The sequence below is a fragment of the Acomys minous genome (genome assembly GCF_964271855.1).
Source record: "Acomys minous genome assembly, chromosome: 6".
In the NCBI taxonomy this organism is placed as follows: domain Eukaryota; kingdom Metazoa; phylum Chordata; class Mammalia; order Rodentia; family Muridae; genus Acomys; species Acomys minous.
Window position 1 is genome coordinate 80,206,841 of NC_140487.1, and position 17,728 is coordinate 80,224,568.

General features: G+C 44.3%; 1 protein-coding gene and 1 long non-coding RNA gene across 8 annotated transcripts in view; one reads left to right on the plus strand and one right to left on the minus strand.

The window, feature by feature from the left end:
• The window catches only part of DNAJC6 (DnaJ heat shock protein family (Hsp40) member C6), a 157,882-nt gene that overhangs the window by 94,754 nt on the left and 45,400 nt on the right, over nucleotides 1–17,728 (plus strand). For all 7 annotated transcript variants that reach the window (XM_084787382.1, XM_084787386.1, XM_084787385.1 and 4 more), the window contains 3 exons: nucleotides 10,570–10,720; nucleotides 11,728–11,777; nucleotides 11,872–12,020. In XM_084787382.1, coding sequence (XP_084643508.1) covers nucleotides 10,570–10,720; nucleotides 11,728–11,777; nucleotides 11,872–12,020 — 350 coding nt within the window. The remainder of the gene's footprint in view (nucleotides 1–10,569; nucleotides 10,721–11,727; nucleotides 11,778–11,871; nucleotides 12,021–17,728) is intronic.
• LOC311600563 lies at nucleotides 6,707–16,403 on the minus strand. The gene is made up of 3 exons (XR_014780280.1): nucleotides 16,311–16,403; nucleotides 7,689–7,808; nucleotides 6,707–7,396 (listed from the first exon to the last, which is right to left on the minus strand). It is a non-coding gene; the product is annotated as an uncharacterized lncRNA (long non-coding RNA).

The window sequence follows — 17,728 nt, forward strand, 5'->3', positions numbered from 1 at the left end:
GCACCACCAGCACCAGCACCACCACCACCACCAGCACCACCAGCACCACCAGCACCACCAGCACCACCACCAGCACCACCAGCACCAGCACCACCACTACCACCACCACCAGCACCACCAGCACCACCAGCACCACCACCACCACCACCACCACCAGCACCAGCACCACCACCAGCACCACCAGCACCACCACCAGCACCACCAGCACCAGCACCAGCACCACCACCAGCACCAGCACCAGCACCACCACCACTAGCACCACCATTACCACCACTGCCACCACTACCACCATGATCAGCGTTCTAAGCTGCCGTCAAGTTTATTTAACAAAATTTTCATTTTTAATTTTCTGCTTTCAGTTCTAGAATCTCCCCTTCTCCCTCTCCTTTCTGATTACTTTTTCCAAGACTTATTTCTCTTGAGCTCTTTGAAAATATTTATCAGCTTTAATGTATACATTAGCTAATTCCAACACTGGAAGCATCTTAGGATCTGTTTATTTGAGCTTTAAAAAAAAAATGGCCTGTTGACTATGTGCAAATACCACCTGAATATTGTTTCATGTGAGGCTTTATTGGGTAGTTTGGATTAGCAGTCGAAGCCTGATTTCAAAATTTGGGTTCAGTGTGGTTTTCCACTCACACCGTGTTTCTTGTTCTCTGTACCCTTATCTCTTTTCCACCCTGAGACAGGGTCTCTTTATGTAGCCTTGGCTGTCCAGGAACTCACTCTGCAGACCTGGCTGGCCTCAAACTCGGAGCTCCTCTTGCCTCTGCCTTCTGAGTGCTCAGATTAAAGGGTTAAGCTACCATGCCTGGATTTTCTTTTTCTTTTTTCAATATTATGGATCCTTTTGGGAAAGAGTGGCTAGTTTTGGTTTCTTAACTTAGCTCTCCTTATCTATTTTCTGGTCCTCTCACCAGACATTAGCATCCCATATGTGCACTGAGCCCTTATAGTGTGTGGGTCCTCTAGGCCTCTAGTGAGCCGTGAAACTGGCTCAGTGTTCCTGGAGTCCTGAGCCAGAGGACTTGCGTGATTCTAATGCAAATCAGTATGCTTTGAGTCCTGAGATGGGGTTGCTAAGAAGTGTGTGTGTGTGTGTGTGTGTGTGTGTGTGTGTGTGTGTGCTTATTTCAGCTTCCAGATTATAGCAGTCATTGTGGGAAGCCAGGGTAGGAACTTAAAGGCAGAACCTGGAGACAGGAACTGAAGTAGAGTTTCAGGAAGGTGCTGCTTACTTGCTTGCTCCAGGTTCACAGTCCATGGCCCAGGCCCGCAGTCCTGGGAATGTTCCCACTCACGGCAGGCTGAGCCCCCCTATAGCAATCTGGCAATGCCACAGAATTGCCCAAAGGCTAATCCAATGAAGGCAAGTCCTCAGCTGAGGCTCCCTCTTCCCAACAGCGTCAAGCTGACTATGACAGATGTTTTCATGTTCCTGTCCATAACACGAGGGTCTAATTTTGTAGTTTGTGGGAACTACTTAATAGAGTGCCTAGATTTGAGCGTTTGCTTGATAGGAAGGCTTTCTGTTATAATCTGTTATAATGAGGATGTCATCAAAGGCTTTTAGAACTGGAGGGGACTTAGGGAATCATGTAATTCATTCCCATATTTTTATATTCTGTGAGGCCTTGAGTTTATAATCTTCCTGGGCACACAGCTTGGGTAAGGAGCCAGAGCTGGGGACACAGACCTGTAATCTAGAGCAGTTTTCACCAGCAACCTGACAAATTAGAGCAGAAATAGCCTATTTGTGGATACTGTGGTATCTGTAGTGATATAAATATTTAATAGTTGATACAGCATATGCATTAAAAAGTATAGTCCCATTTTAGTTTGTAAAAAACCAAAAATGAGTGTACACACATTATAACTATTTGCCAGGTAATGTAATGTGAATTATTTATCATTAACTTCCAATATTTTCCTGTTGACTTTTGGATATTTTCAAGACTAGACTGCCAGCTAAATGTTGTCTATTTTGAGGCTGTGGTTGGATAAAGGAACAAACGCAGATCCTTGTGGAATTTTTGTTCATTAAACTGATTTCTACCTATCCCAGTGCAAGGTAGGCTGGGCTGAGGCTGACTTTACAAGAACCATCATGCACTTGTGTACCCATACTTTCTATACAGCCTGAACCCTCAAAACCAGGGTCAGTACCAGCTCTGGGCCGTTGCTGACCAGGCCTGAATGTACCACAAGCCCCACTCTATTCTCTGGGGCTGCTGGGCAGTCACTCACTAGAACTGTTCAGGGCTGCTGTTCAGCAGTGTGGATTGTTTTAATGGTTGCACTATGGGCCAAATAGCCCAGAAGCCACACAGTATTTAAAAACAAATAGTGACAACAAATCCGTGTGCACCCAAATACCAATGTTCTTCCAAGAGCTTATAATATGTTCCCCACACCAGAGCTCTCAAAATGGAAAGGAGAACCTCAGAGATCTAGAAAGTTCTGCATCTGTCAAGCAGTTTTGGTTCTGAATCCCTGCAGTGAAAGCTTTACAGGCACAGCGTCTGGGAGCTCTGGAAAGAGAGAGCCCTTCCTTGCCATATCCCTCCTCAGCTGGCTGTTCCTACTATGACTCAGAGCAATGTGGCTGCATTTGCTGTGGCTTCTCCACAGCACCTGCTGACTGTCGCTAAGTGTTCACAATATGCCAGGCATTTGCTAAGAGCTTTGTGGAGCCTGAGCTCTCACGGTCCCGCCACAGCTGCCTGTGGTATTCTGTGGGTGCTTCTCCCCTGCGGGTCAGGAAACTGTTGTGTTAGCAGCTATAGACCACACACCCTTCTAGTAGCCAGAGTGAGATCTGAACCCGTTCTGACTAATAAGCAGCCTGAGTTTTAATACTGCCGGCTTTGTCTAGTCCCGACCTCCTTGCTTGGTGTAGGGAGTGTCAAACACTTTTTGCTTAATTTTATTTATTTATTTATTTATGCATGTATTAAGCTTTTATTTTGTGTGCTTGAATACCTGTGTTCTCAGGCACGCTGTTGTAGGCAATCCCTGGAACCAATTTTATTTATTTTTGCTTGTGTCACACTTATGTCACGCACTTGGCTACTTGGTCTCTCTGCCATGTCATGCTGTTGTAGGCAAGCCCTGCAATCACTTACCATGACAGGTAAATTTCTAAGGATGCAGATTAAAGTCCCGGCTCATTTTCAAAAGGCCTTATCCCTTTAAAACCACCACCATACATGGTGTCCTTTGATCCTGTTGGTGCCATGAGGCATGCAGGAAAGTTTTTGCTCCTAATTGGCTCCGTTTTCCAGGAAGAAGGAGTCCTGGGGGAAATGTAATTATATGCTCCAGCTTACCTAGGCTTTAAGTAGGAAAACCGACCCTCAAGTATATGACATCTTTCCCTGGAGTCCGCATTCCCTCCTGCAGGGCTCCCTGGCATAGGCTGAGGGGGGAAAGATGATTATGGAACCCAAGGCACTCGGTTCTTTTATAAGGAATCTAGTTATTACGCCTACATGATCTATTTGTTTGATTGCTGGGAAATCAGAGCTGAAATATGTTACCTTGGAATAAGGAAGCCTTTTTGTGGCAATGACACTGGACTCCTTGCTCTTGGCCAGGCTTTGTAGAAAAAGCATGGCTTGTTCTTGGGGCAGGAGCTGGCATTGCACGCCAAGGCATTTTGAGGTCTAGGATTTCACTCCTACACCCACCAACTTGGTAGATGCCCGGTGACAAGTATAGCATGGTGACACCTAAAAAACAAACAGTCGGGCATGGTGGCGCATGCCTGTAATCCCAGCACTCAGAAGGCAGAGGCAGGTGGACCTCTGTGAGTTTGAGGTCAGCCTAGTCTAAGAAGTGAGTACAGGACAGCCAAAGCTACACAGAGAAACCCTGCTTTGAAAAACAAACAAACAAACAAACACAGGAAAGTGCCCCCTGGTGAAAAAGAATGTGACCATGATCAGATTCTATTAGCAAAGTTGGTTTTATCAGTGTTACTGAAGTAGCTGGCTGGCCCTGGACAATAATGGTTGTTAGACCCAAGGATAGAGGCTTCTGGGAAGAAGACAGAGGGAAGACTCTGGAGGTGTCTTTATGGAGGCCTAGAGGACCCGCTGAGGAAGGCTCGTGGCGCCACACCTGAGATTGTTGCCAGCGTTGCCTGCCATCACTTCTCTATGCTTAAGGTTCTAGAGCAGGCGTTAGATGCAATCTCAGGCAGCAGGATCCCAGCCTGACTGCAGTTAGGGACCATGGGAGCCACTGGAAGGTTGCAGTAAGCATGGTTACTTCTCAGAGGCCACCAGAGGAGAGGGAGGGCCCCACAGCTGTTTACCAAGCATGTACTGAACTCTAATAGCATAGCACTTGGTTATTGTTCTTATTTTATATTGTTTTAACCGTGAAGTTTAAAAATATATTATGTAATGTATATTATATGTATATAATATACATTAATTATATTATATATAATTTATATATATATATGTTTTTCAATTCCCAGCAACCACATGGTGGCTCGCAACCATCTATAATGAGATCTAGCACCCTCTTCTGGCATGCAGGCATACATGTGGGAAGAATATTGTATAAATAATATTATATATACATATTACATACATTATTACATTATATATAAAATATATTTTATTTTGTATGTGTTTTATTTTGTATAATGTATATTATATATAAAATATATTTTTAAACTGTGAAGCATAGAAAATCTAGAAAATGCAGTCATAAATATAAACAAAAAATCACTTATCATTTTATAATTTGATGTAATTGCTGTAACTAATTTGAAAATGTAGTGAGTAAAAGCCTGGGCTCTGGAACAATATGGCTAGCTACAAACCCTAGCACAGCAACTGTGGGAGTCTGGTGAGTTCCTGGTGGGCCTGAGAGTCCTTATCTTCCTGTGTGAAATGAGAGAGTGGTGGGACTGCCTCTGGAGTGATGAAGATTAAACACCACTGTGAACCAGTCATTTAGATCAGTGGCTGGCACATAACAGGCCATCTCGTAAGTTTGGGTTAGTGTTGTTATTCTTTTATATTAAGTATGACTTCTGAGATGACTGTGGTGGTGTGTGCGTATAATCTCAGCACTGAGGAGGTGGATCCTTCAGGAAGGAGGTCAAGGTCATTCTCAGCTGTACATGGAGCCCAAAGACTGCCTGGATTACATGAGATCCTGTCTCAAAACCACCCAAACACGTAGCATTTCTGAATTCTTTCTCTGTGTTTCAATGCTTGTCTCTTACAACTATGTGCATATAATGTTTATATTTTGGTTTTCATTTTAATCTTGGTTGTAACTATCTGTACTATTCTACGAGATAGTTTAATGGTTAATTATATGTGTATGTATATACATACACATAATTATATACACATACATGAGCTAATATTAATTGCTGCACAGCATTATTAGGAGTACTCAGCCAATCCCTTTACTATTAAAAATATGTCTTTTGAGGCTGGAGAAATGGATCAGCAATTAAGAACATTGGCTGGGGTGTTGGGGAGATGCCTCAGAGGTTAAGAGTACTGACTGTTCTTACAAACATCCTAAGTTCAGTTCCCAGCAACCACATGATGGCTCACAACCATCTATAATGAGATCTCGTGCCCTCTTCTGTCATCTAGGCATACACGTGGGCAGAGTACTATATGTATAAATAAATTAATTAATTAATAAAAAAGAGCATTGGCTGCTCTTCCACGGGAACTGGGTTTGAGTCCCAGCATCCACATGATGGCTTGCAAACACCTGTAATTCCAGTTCCAAGGGAATCTAGTGCCCTCAGCAGCTGCCCTCCACGAGGCACTGGGTACGCGCATGACACCATGTGGTGGATTGAGTGGTAATGGCCCCCAGAGACTCATAGATTTGAATACTTAGTCTGCAGTTGGCAGAACTGTTTGGGAAAGTGTAGGAGGTGTGGCTTAGATGGAGGAGGCGTGTCACTGTGGGTCGGGGTTCAAAAGCCCAGCCATTCCCAGGTAGCGCTCTCTCTGCCTCATGGTTGTTGTCTCAGTGTGTGGACTCTCACCTACTGTACCCAGGCTGTGCCTGCCCGCCTGCTGCCATGCTCCCTGCCATGATGGTCATAGACTCTAACCCTCTGGAACCATGACCCCAGCTTAAGTGCTTTCTTTTATAAGTTGCCTTGGGGATGGTGTCTCTTCACAGCAGCAGGATAGTAACTAAAACACACCCATATATATCATTTGCAGTTTCTTGTCGCTCCAAACAATACCGTGGTCAATATCTTTTTTCCCTTCTGAGTCTTTGCATGACAGAATACAGCATGGGAGACTGTGCCTTTTTAGGAGACACCAGGTGAGTCACAGTTCAGGGGGCCCTTGACATGAGCTGCGAGAACATGCATATGGGATGATAGTATTCATCAATGTTCATCATTTTCCATCTCTTTCCTCAGCACTTCTTAGTGTCTTGACTCAGTTATCACAGGTGCCTAAGAAGGGTGGTCCCACCTGCCTTTTCCATCTTTTTCACACAGCGGGGCAGTAAGGACCACAGGAATATTTGTGCCAGCCGTCTGAAGGGTCTATTTTTTAAATGGCTACGGAATTGCCTCCAGTCCTCCTTGAAAACAAGGTTAATGCCAATGGGTGAACAGTTCAGAGGGAGGCATCGTTTCCCAGGAGTCAACAGTTCTGTAAGAATTGGTTTGGCAATCTGTGCGCAGGTCTCATAACGGGAGGGATGCAATGCTGCTCTTCTAAGTACAGATAATCCTCAGGGAAACGCGGTTCTGACATTCTTAGGAGTTACACGGGCTGGTTAGTGGGGAGACAGGGGATGGCTCTGACATTTGCCTTCTGTGGGCTTAGGTTTTAAAATGACGAAATATCCTAGGTAAGAATCTGCCTGGAGTTGGAGCAGAGACCCGGGCTTTTCTCCTTCTATGGTACTCTCACACACTTTCAGTTCTGACCTTGACACCTTCTTATTTTAGGCTCTGTGGGGCGTCAGGTGTGTCACAGCTGCTCTGCTCTGCCAATAGCAGCATGGAAGCAGCCACAGACCAGATGCGAACACATAAGTCTCTTTCTGCTCGTGTTTTCTCTGCAGTCTACGCAAGTGATCTACCATCAAGCTACACCTCTAGGCCTGTATTCCAATAACACTTTACTTTTAGACACTGAAAGTCAGCCTTCGTGGAATTATTGATATAGTATGAACCGATGTGCTTTTTTGATTTTTCCCCCCAGCAATTAAAGCACAGGAAAATCATAGATCTTATAAAAACCGGCAAGTGACTGCATCTGCCAAAGCTCAGTCTTGCTGTACTGTGGCTACTGTTTTCTTCTGCGTTGCCATTTTCCAACCATGGCTCCGTGCTCTGTCAGGTTTTGAAACCTCTTCTTTCTCTTTCATCTAGCTGAGACAAAAATAAAAAAAACAAAAAAACAAAAACCCTTTGCAGAATCTGTACTCTGACACTTAGGGTATCTCACTAAGAGAAGCTGGCACACCCACCCCAATGAGCCATTAGGCTGACATCACATTGTGCCTCTTCTCTTTTTGTGTCAGAGCTTATGTGACAGGGTTTGGGTGCATGGGTGTTATAAATGGGCTCTGGAAAGCCATTCTGACATTCTAAGGCTCTAACGAGCAAACTGAGACCTGAGTGCCGCTGAGACTGAGTTTCAGATGATCAAAGACAGTCATACCTTTTAATAGGCCTGCACCTCACTGTTCTGCTCCTGCATGAATCTGAGAGTCAGCCAGGTGCCTAGACGACCCATTTGATGTTGTCTCTGAGAGTGGTAAGGAGGTGTTCAGACAGCGTGCTGTGGAGTGTAAATGGGGAGAGTTAGGATTTAAAAAAATAAGAAAATAAGATCGTAAGATAATAAGATGCCAGGCAACAGATATTATATTATATGAGGTTTATGAGGGGAGAGAAGGAAAGGGGGGCCTCTGTCTATCTCGACAGAGACAGAGACAGAACAGGAAGAATAGAAGGAGTAGAGAGAGAGAACCACAAGGAGGGTTTGCCCTTTTATATAGCCCTGGGCAGGACGGCATCCCCGTGGCAGGTAAGCTATGGCATCACTGGTAGGCAGACTGAGGCAGAATCCTAACAGGGAGAGCATTTTATGCTTCCCCCATTTGACCACTTTATGCTTAAAATGAGAACAGGGTACCCCATTTTATACGTGCATGTTCCTCAAGAGAGATACTGTGTCCTCTTTCATAGGTGCGGTAGTTTGCATGACATGGTCCACGTAAGTCTCAGACATTTGAATACTTCATTCCTACTTGGTGGCTGGTGGGGGAAGATTAGGAGGTGTGGAGGAAGTGTGTCGCTGGGGGCGGGCCTTGAGGTTTCAAACAATTCACCCCACTTCGAGTTAGCTTGCTCTGCTTTTAACTCTCAGTTTGAGGCATGAACTCTTAGCTGCTGCTGCAGCGAACATAACTGCGGCTTGGTGCCCTGATGCCTCATCACGACAGACTCTTAACCCACTGAAACCATAAGCCCAGATAAGCCCTTTCTGCCCCAAGTTGCCTCGGCCACGATGCTTTTAATAACAGCAGCAGAAAAGTGACTGATGATGCAACAGGAAGCAGAATGCAGGAGAGCTTGTGCTTGTGGCACTAGTCTTCACTGCCGTGAGACCAGGCTGTGCACTAGTCTACACTGTCGTCAGACCAGGCCGTGCACTAGCCTTCACTGCCGTTAGACCAGGGCCTGCATTTCACTCAAGCTGTGGGCCAGAGAGGACACCAGAGCCCAGCTGCCTACACAATGCATTGGTTTGGTTAGTTTGACAGATGCAGACTCGGGGTACAGAGGGTGGGGGGCACTCTGGCATTGGGAACACTGGCACTGAGCTGCCAGACAAAGTGCACACAGTTGGAGGATGAGAAGATGCAGAGGCAGTCACAGGGGCTGGATATGAGGCCGAGTTGCTGAAATTCCTTCCCAGAGGACATAAAGGAATGTCCATCCTTCCTCCTAAGGCCCCAATAACAAACTGAAGCAGGATTCCTCCAAACTTCACTCTAGGGAATCAGGGAGTTTGCTGGGCTTTGTTACAGTGTGTATTTGAAAGGCTACTTACTTACAGGAGTGTGGGTGTTCTTCCCACAACAGGCCATAGCTTTACTCAGCAGGGATGAGGGCTTCCCTCTAGTTGTATAGATGGAGCCCCTCCCCTGTTCTTCCCTGCTTATCTCCTACCCAAGGCACATATAACAGGTGTGAGAAGCTGGCTGCGTACTTAGGTGAGGGTCTCACGACCCCTCCTGGACCCCCCAAGAGAGAATGAAAATAGTCCACAAACTCAGCTGGGACTATCTTTTGGAATCAGGAGAGGCTGAGCTCCCCACGATGGCTATTTCTTGGCTTGGAGGAGAGTCATGAAAAAACAGCAACGGGGCACCACCTTGATCATGGCTAGCAGAATCATGGGCTGGTGTGGGGCTGGGAGTAGTGGGACGTGGCTGGTTCTCACTGACTTTAGAATTACACACATGGGTGTGAGTGGCTGGCTCTTCTAGTTAGCTGCCGTCTTCTTTGAGACTCTATTGGAATAACAGGCCTGGCATAGTGGCTTATACATGCAATCCTAGCATCTGGGAGGCTGAGACAGGAAGGTCACTGAATTCCAGGTCAAGGCCCTCTCTCCCTGTTTCACAGTAAGAATACTAAACCATTTCCCACTGTGGGGAACTGAAAGGTCCAGGTAGAGTTGCTGCTGATAGGAAAGTCCAGGATGTAGAGGGCACTGTTAACATTTGCTCACGTGCCCATTTGTTTATTCACTGGCATCACTGTTCTTGGCAATGTCTAGTAGGGCCTCAGGCATCCATAGGTCTCATGATTAGTATGGAAGAGTGGCAGTAAACACATTTATAGGCATATGACAAAAGCATGTAGGAGGATAGTAGGTCCTTGAAAAAAACCAAACCAAACCAAACCAAACCAAAAAGAAAAAACAGAACATTCTTCTGGCAGAAAATGCAAAGAAAATTACCTCATTTGACCAGAGTTCAGGGAAAAGGACAAAAATAGAATCATGATCTTTGCATTTGCAGAGGCTGAGGTCCAAACCCCTAGGGGATACCTGGGTCTCTAGGTAGAACCGGAATTTATGATGGCTAGGGATTCTCCTAAGCACCCTGCGGTGCAGGTGGTACCTCAACAAAGAAGCAATTGGCTCACATATCAACAGTGCTGACTATAGCTAGCCACAAGGGTACAATTTCATGTAGTCATTAAAGAAGAGACACTGAAGTGTCTGATAAGCCACAGCAGTGGCCACCATGCAGTTCTCAGGGATGGTGGAAGGGACATGCTGCTGCGGATAGTGGCTGTGGTATTGCACAATGTGACTCTGGAGACCCGTGTTCTAAAAACTGCATGTTCAGCAATTTACCTCATACTCTTCTGGGGCCCAGTGGTATTGCTAAAACTCAGTCAATATATTCTGAGATCTGTACACAGCTTCTGGAGCAGGCCCTGCCTCTTAGAGCCGATGTGCACGTTGTAGGATTATGAGAGATTGGTGCTCAGGACTGGAACTCTCTGCTCTTCCTTTGCAGGTGCCTCATCTCCAGACATGGAGCCCAGCTATGGGGGAGGCCTCTTTGACATGGTGAAAGGTGGCGCGGGGAGGCTATTCAGTAACCTGAAGGACAACTTGAAAGACACCCTCAAAGATACATCCTCCAGAGTCATCCAGTCTGTTAGCAGGTGTGTACATCCTTCCTGGTGATGCTTGTGGTACCCAGGCTTCCAAGGGATCTGGTTACTTGCCAACTGCTTATTGGGCTGACACAGTGTCAACTTGGTGACATAATTGGAGACTGTGATCAACAGAGAGATGCCACTGGGCTCACAATGTGAAGTCTGTTTGAAGCTTCAGATACAGTCTGGGCTCGGGAGGGCACTCAGCTCACTGGCATGTTAGAAGGGCATGGCCAATGTCTTTGGCTTTACACACATCATGGGTTCTAATGAAAGGACTGTGCTTATGAACTATATGGTATAAGGCAAGGTAGTGAACTCTCTGAGAGGATTTGCGTGTCTGAGTGGCTTGAGTAGATCAGATAGCGCCCAGCCAGTCCGCGGGTTGCAACTGAAGCAGAATGTTTGTTTCCGGCTGTTCTTCAACATTTATATAGTGGGGGGAAGTTCATTTCTCTTCCTTGTATGAAAATTCGAGGTAGTCTTTTATTCCTAAGAATTAGAAAATTCATTTATTTCCTGTTACAATATGCAATTTGAACCAGAAATCAAATGTCAAATCCAATATATTCATTGGCATTTTAATCTTGCTTCCAAGGCAAAATTTCCTATTTCCTCTGCTGTTTAACCAGGACCTTGGGTGGAAGGGAAAGAGGGTCTTTGCTTTTTCTCAGCCACTTCTTTGTCTCCTCTTTGAAGTTCACAATGAGGAAAGGGGGTTCAAGGTAGACAGACACTCTGGAACTGTGGGTGTTAGGAAAGACACAGCAGTTCTATTCTGAGATTCACATTGCTCATCAAAGGGCCTGTGTAGGGCGGAGGCATGCACAGCTGGGTGGTGAAGCCAGAGGTTGTGGGCTGCCTTCTCGCAATGATTAGAGGAAAGAGATTGGGGAGATCAAAATATGCCTGCTGGACAGAAGAGCTCCAGTTGTGATGTTTAAGTGATGGAGAGAGAAATCTTGATGTATTTGGATTGCTCTAATGAGTGCCCTTTCTCCTCTCACTTTCAGCTACACAAAAGGAGACCTAGACTTCACTTATGTCACCTCCAGAATTATCGGTAAGTTTCTCGTGTTCGCCTGCTGCTCTGAAGCGCTGCTCCTCCTGATAGCAGATCTGTTCAACCTTCTCTCCTTGTGTGTGGCCTCTCCTAGTGATGTCATTTCCTCTGGACAATGTTGACATAGGATTCAGGAATCAAGTCGATGACATTCGTAGCTTTTTGGATTCCAGACATCTTGACCACTACACAGTATACAACCTGTCACCGAAGTCTTACCGAACTGCCAAGTTCCACAGCCGGGTAAGGAGCTTCCCCGTGTCCCCTCCCCGCCCCCTCCAAGGAAGGGATGCTGCAGATATTGTAGTATCTTAGGGTTTTCATTGTTATGAAGAGACACTATGACCATGGCAACTCTTATAAAGGAAAACATTTATCTAGGGCTGGCTTACAATTTCAGAGGTCCACTATCATCATGGTAGGATGCATGGCAGTGTCCAGGCAGACATGGTGCTAAGAGTTCTACATCTTGATCCACAGACAACAGAAAGAGACTGTATCACACTGACCAGACTTGAGCATATGTCAGACTTCAAGGCCTGCCTCCACAGTGACACACTTCCTCCAACACAGTCCATACTTCCTAATAGTGCCGCTCCCTATGAGTCAAGCATTCAGACACATGAGACTATGGGGGCCAAACCTATTCAAACTATCAGATGTAGCTTTGCTACTGCATGGTTGAGAGTGTATTTTGCTCTTGGGAGATGTCCTTGGGGCCCTTATCATAGGCACATGAGCTAAGGAACTATGAGCTATGGACCCTCTAACCACCAAAAAAATAAAAAAAAATTAATAATCTTGCTAGAGAAGATTCTGAAGGTTTTGCTTGGATAAGAAAAATTACAAGAACATGTGCTTGCCAGTGAAATACTACTGAAGCTGTGAGCTCAAAGAATTTGGTGATTGTTTATGAGGCTCATCTTAGAAATTGAACTGCTGTACAGGGTAATTGCTACAAAAAAAAAGTTGTTTTTGATAGATGCCTTTGATCTTCCTCAATAAGTCTACATGGGTAATAGTATGAAGCAGTGCAGTTAGAACAGTACAGCAGGGCCATTTTTAAGAATAATGTATTCCTGGGGCTGGTGAGATGGCTCAGAGGTTAAAGCCTTATCTTCTCTTCCAAAGGACCCTGGTTCAATTTCTATCACCCACATAGCAGCTCACAAATAGCTGTAATTCCAGGTCCTAGAGACCTAATAATCACTTCTGGCTTTGGAGGGCACTTCACACACATCATATACAGATATACATGTAGACAAAAATGCTCATAAAATTAAATTAAAATAGTAAAATTAATTTCTGACATCCTATAAATGAAGGATATCATGAAAACAATCTTTACCACATCTATTTTATTTTGTAAAGTAAGTTTTTTTTTTTTTTTTTTTTGAGACAAAGTCTTGTTACATAGTCCTGTCTGGCTTGGAATTCTCAGGATAGACTATGCTGGCCTTGTGCTTGCCGAGATCCAGTTGCTTCTGCCTTCTAGTTCTGGAATTATAAACGTGCCCTCCTACGCCTCACCTTGGTAATACAATTATGAATACTGGTAACAGAAAGAGTAGCAACCAACATTTATAAAGTATTTATACAGCACAGAGAAGTCTACCGGCAACACCACACACACACCAAGAGTTTGCCTGGTTCAGAAAAAAAAAAATGTCCCAGAGAGATGAGCTAACTCTCCCCAAGCCACACAGCTGACAAGTAGCCTACTGCTGGTGTTTTTAGCCATCAGCCTGGGCTGCCATTGACTTTGGAAGAGCTAGATTATTCCTTTTATTTTAATTAGTCTTTTAAAGAAGATTTTTTTGTTTTGTTTGTTTTTGTTTTGTTTTGTTTTTAAACAAGGTAGAAGGATGTTCTTAGCTTCAGGCTGGTCAGGGAACCATGGGAGCTGCTTGGGTTTGAATCTGAAGTCATGCCTGGTAGCTATGGCTTCTGACTTCTTGATTGACTCAATAATTAAGATGTTGCAGTTCTCGTGAGTTGTCTGTCCGTCTGTCTGTTTTTCTCTCTTATCCTCAAATATTTGTGGCTTATCCTTTAGATATGATTGGTTCTACAATTTTATCTGGATCTGTTAATAAACGAAGGAATTTGGGGCTGGTGAGATGGCTTTGTGGATAAAGGTGCTTGCTTGTTTCAAAACTAGATGACCTAAGTTCAGTATCTGGAACCGTGGAAGAAGAGAACTGACTCCCACAAGTTGTCTGCTGACTTCTACACATGTGCCACTGCATAGATGCGGGCACACGCACAAAATAAATAAATAAACAAACAAACAAATAAATAAATAAATGTATGTTATAAAAAAGTGGTTTGACTTCAGATATGCAATGCATTGGCTGGACATCAGTTGCTTTTACCCAGGACCCCCATTTTAACTCTAGAACACTTCTTTTTTTTTGCTTAAGGTTTTGGTTGCTATCGATAATCTCTGGGTTCAGTCTCCACATCCGTCCCCTACACATGGCCGTTCCTTGTACCGGCCAAATCCCATTCTGTCCTAACAGTCAGAAAGATATGAATGTTTTGTCAAGAATTTTTCCAATGTGATATTAGAATACTCCTGACGCCAGTGTGCATCTGAGCCACTTGCAAGACTTGTCACCACCTTCTGCTTTGGTAGGATGGGCATGGGACAAGAAGCTGCAGTTCTAACAACTGCCTGGACACTTCTACCCTTGCTCTGGGGCTCCCTCCCCGAGAAACACTGACAAGACCATTTTGAAGCTGGTATGACCTGTAGTCTTAGCACATTGGAGGCAGAGGCAGGAGGATAACAAACTCATAGCCAGTCTGAGTTACATAACAAGTTCAAGGCTAGCCTGGGGTAAATAGCAAGACCCTATCTCAGACAGGCAGATGACAATAATAACTATTTTGAAGTGGTTGGATTAAAATTGCCACTTTGTGATAGAGTTTTACATATAATTTTTTAAAATCTACCATAATAAACTAACCTCCCAACTGTTATTCCCTCTACTATATAATTCCAAGTAAGTGAATTTAAAACATTAATGGAACCTGTTGTTCTATGGAATACAACTGTCCTGGTCTTAAGCTTTCATTCTTTCTGCCTTAGCCCCCAGGTGCTAGGATTACAGGTGTGCGGGAGTTGCAGGTGCAAACATTTGAGGCTGAGTTTTCATATTTGGACACTAAATGCCATGATTTCCACAACTGAAGGACAATGGGATATGCTGAACAGCATTTCATAAAGATTTCATTTGATTTTGTTATGTTTGTGACGGTCTGTTTCCTACTGAAAGTAAGTAAGTTTGTAAGAGTGACACAGAAGCATTTATATGTATGAAGATATGCTTGAGTAGCTTTTTTTCAGAGCCTTCCCCACTCCCCATGGTATATATATTGTGTGTGTGTGTATGTGTGCGTGCGCGCGTGTGTGTATGTGTGCACGTGTATGTAGGAGCATGTGGAAGCCAGAGGCCGCCATCAGGGCATCTTCTCTAATTGCTTCTCCACCTTGGTTCATGAGACATAGTCCCTCACTGAACCCAGAGCTTGTAGTCTCAGCTGGAATGGCTGGCCAGTGGGGCCCTGAGATCTGCCACTGTCTGCTCCTCAGTGCTGGGGATACAGATGCATGCCACTGTGTTTGGCTTTCGTGTGGCTCCAAACCCAAGTTCTCATTCTAACACGGTAAGTCCTTTACCCGCCGAGCCCTATAAAACTATTTATAATGAAAGGCACCAAACAGGGTAACAAAAGCTCTTGCTACTGGTCTAAATTGACAACAAGGGAGCAGGGGTTACATACTGAGCATCTATCATGGGCTACTCCCACTTGCCTGATGAAAGCAGGGACCATGTTTATTTTATTTGATATACAGAATGGTACCCAGCATGGCTAAAAACATGTTTCCTAAAATGACAGAAGTGCCAAGAAATGTTAAACACTGTAGCTATAGTAGAAATATTTGGTTCTTGTTGTCAAGGCACTTAAGCCTAGATGGAGAGAGAATGCAGGGCCATTCTAGAGGGGAATGCAAATAGTAACTGTGGAGCCTGTGGAGGTGCTTAGGGCAGAGGGACAGGCATACAACTGGTCTGGACAGCGGGACACACAGTGTAAGTGGAAGACGTGGTGTCATCTCTCTTCTAAGCAGAGGGAGAGTGTTTCTTACAAGGTTCACCACAAGGGGCTTTAACCTCTCTAGTTTCACCATTTACTGTCCTTCATCACCGGGGTCTGTGTACCAATCAGGGATGTACAAATGTATACACACTCACACATATTCACTCTCCCACACACACTCATTCACACACACACACACACACACACACACACACAGTAGCTTTGCATGAACTATACATTCTCTCTAAAAAGCAATCTGAGCTGCAGGCCCTCCACCCTTTCCTTTGCTGGTGTTTGTTCACTAAGGGGAGACTTCGCATACCTACACTTTTATGATTCTTTCCCCTACTGCAGATGACATAGCATCCATATTCTGTCCCCTAGAGTTCCAGCAGAGCTGGTCAAAATGGAACTGGAGCCACTTACCTGTCAGCTCTTAGTTGCAGGAAGATGATCCCCAAGTCTGAATGTTTCCCTCAGCTCCTGTTTGATTTGGTTCATCTCTTTCCAAAGTCCTTGCGCTCCTCTCCCAGCACTGGCTCTGTGAACTGACATCCCATTGTCACATAAGTATGTGACACTATGTGTCTCCTTGGTTCTCATGTTGCAGGTCATCAGGAAGAGGACCATGCCTTCCTGTGTCCAGTTTAGTGAAGGCCTGAGTCTGCTATTAAGCCTCATTTTCAATCAATGTAGGTAGATTTTCCCATAAAGGATCAGTATTGTGAATAGCATACCATAGGATTGATGTTATTAACAGACTCATGGAATCTAGCTCTGTCTGTGTGAAACTTGAATGTTCTCATAGCCCCTTTGATCCTGTCATTAAATATTTGGGGTACAGGTGATAGTGGTTGAGCCAGGTTGTAGCAGGAAGATTTTACTTTTCTGAGGGTTTCCTTTCTGTGTTTTGATGAACTTCCATGGTTTTAAATCAATAAATGAACAAGGATCATATGAGACAATCACATAGGAGTCTTGTAGTGTTGGCATATGTGACAGGAGGCAGCCATATAAGACAGGAGCTTTGTAGTCTCAAGTTAGGAAAGGTGTGAATCAAAACAAGTATGGGCAAATAAACTTGCACTGAAAGTGAGGTACTAGAATGCCCATTCAGGATTGCCAAGGAGGTTTTAAAAATTGTTATTATTTATAGAAAACATCTACCCTTGGGAATTGAAAGTATCAATGGTGCCAATGACATTTGGGAGACCAATAAGATGAATTGGCTAAGCCAAATATTGTTTTTGAAAATTATTTAATTTTTAGTGCTTATTAATATACTTGTGAGTTTTTAATGTACCATGTGCATAGGTATATGTACCATATATACCATTGCCTATAGAAGCCAAAAGATGGCATTGGATCCCCTGGAACTGTAGCTACATATGGTTGTGTGCCACCCATTGTGAGCTGTGTGTGTGTGTGTGTGTGTGTGTGTGTGTGTGTGTGTGTGTGTGTGTGTGTTTCTATGCAGGCTTGTAGCTATGCCATTTACTATCAAGAATCATTGCTTCACTCATTTCTTGACATTACAGTTAGGAAAAAAGCTGGATGAATAGAGATCAGGTTTAAGATTGCCTGATGTTCTGAAATTCTTAGCAACACCATTGAGTGCTCCCGAGGCCCACTCTTCTTTGCCCACCTACCAAGGATGGTACTAGAAAGCCTTGTTAGTAGTGTAGAAACCAGCCACCCAGTTGGTTCTTCTAAATTCTTCCTTTATGTGGATTATTTCCAAATCTTGTAAGATGTATTTTTTGCCCTTGAAAACAGCTCAGTTTTTGGAAGCTGTGTTAATGACTTGGGGTTCTCACAGGGCTTATGATTGCAAGCAAAGGTTT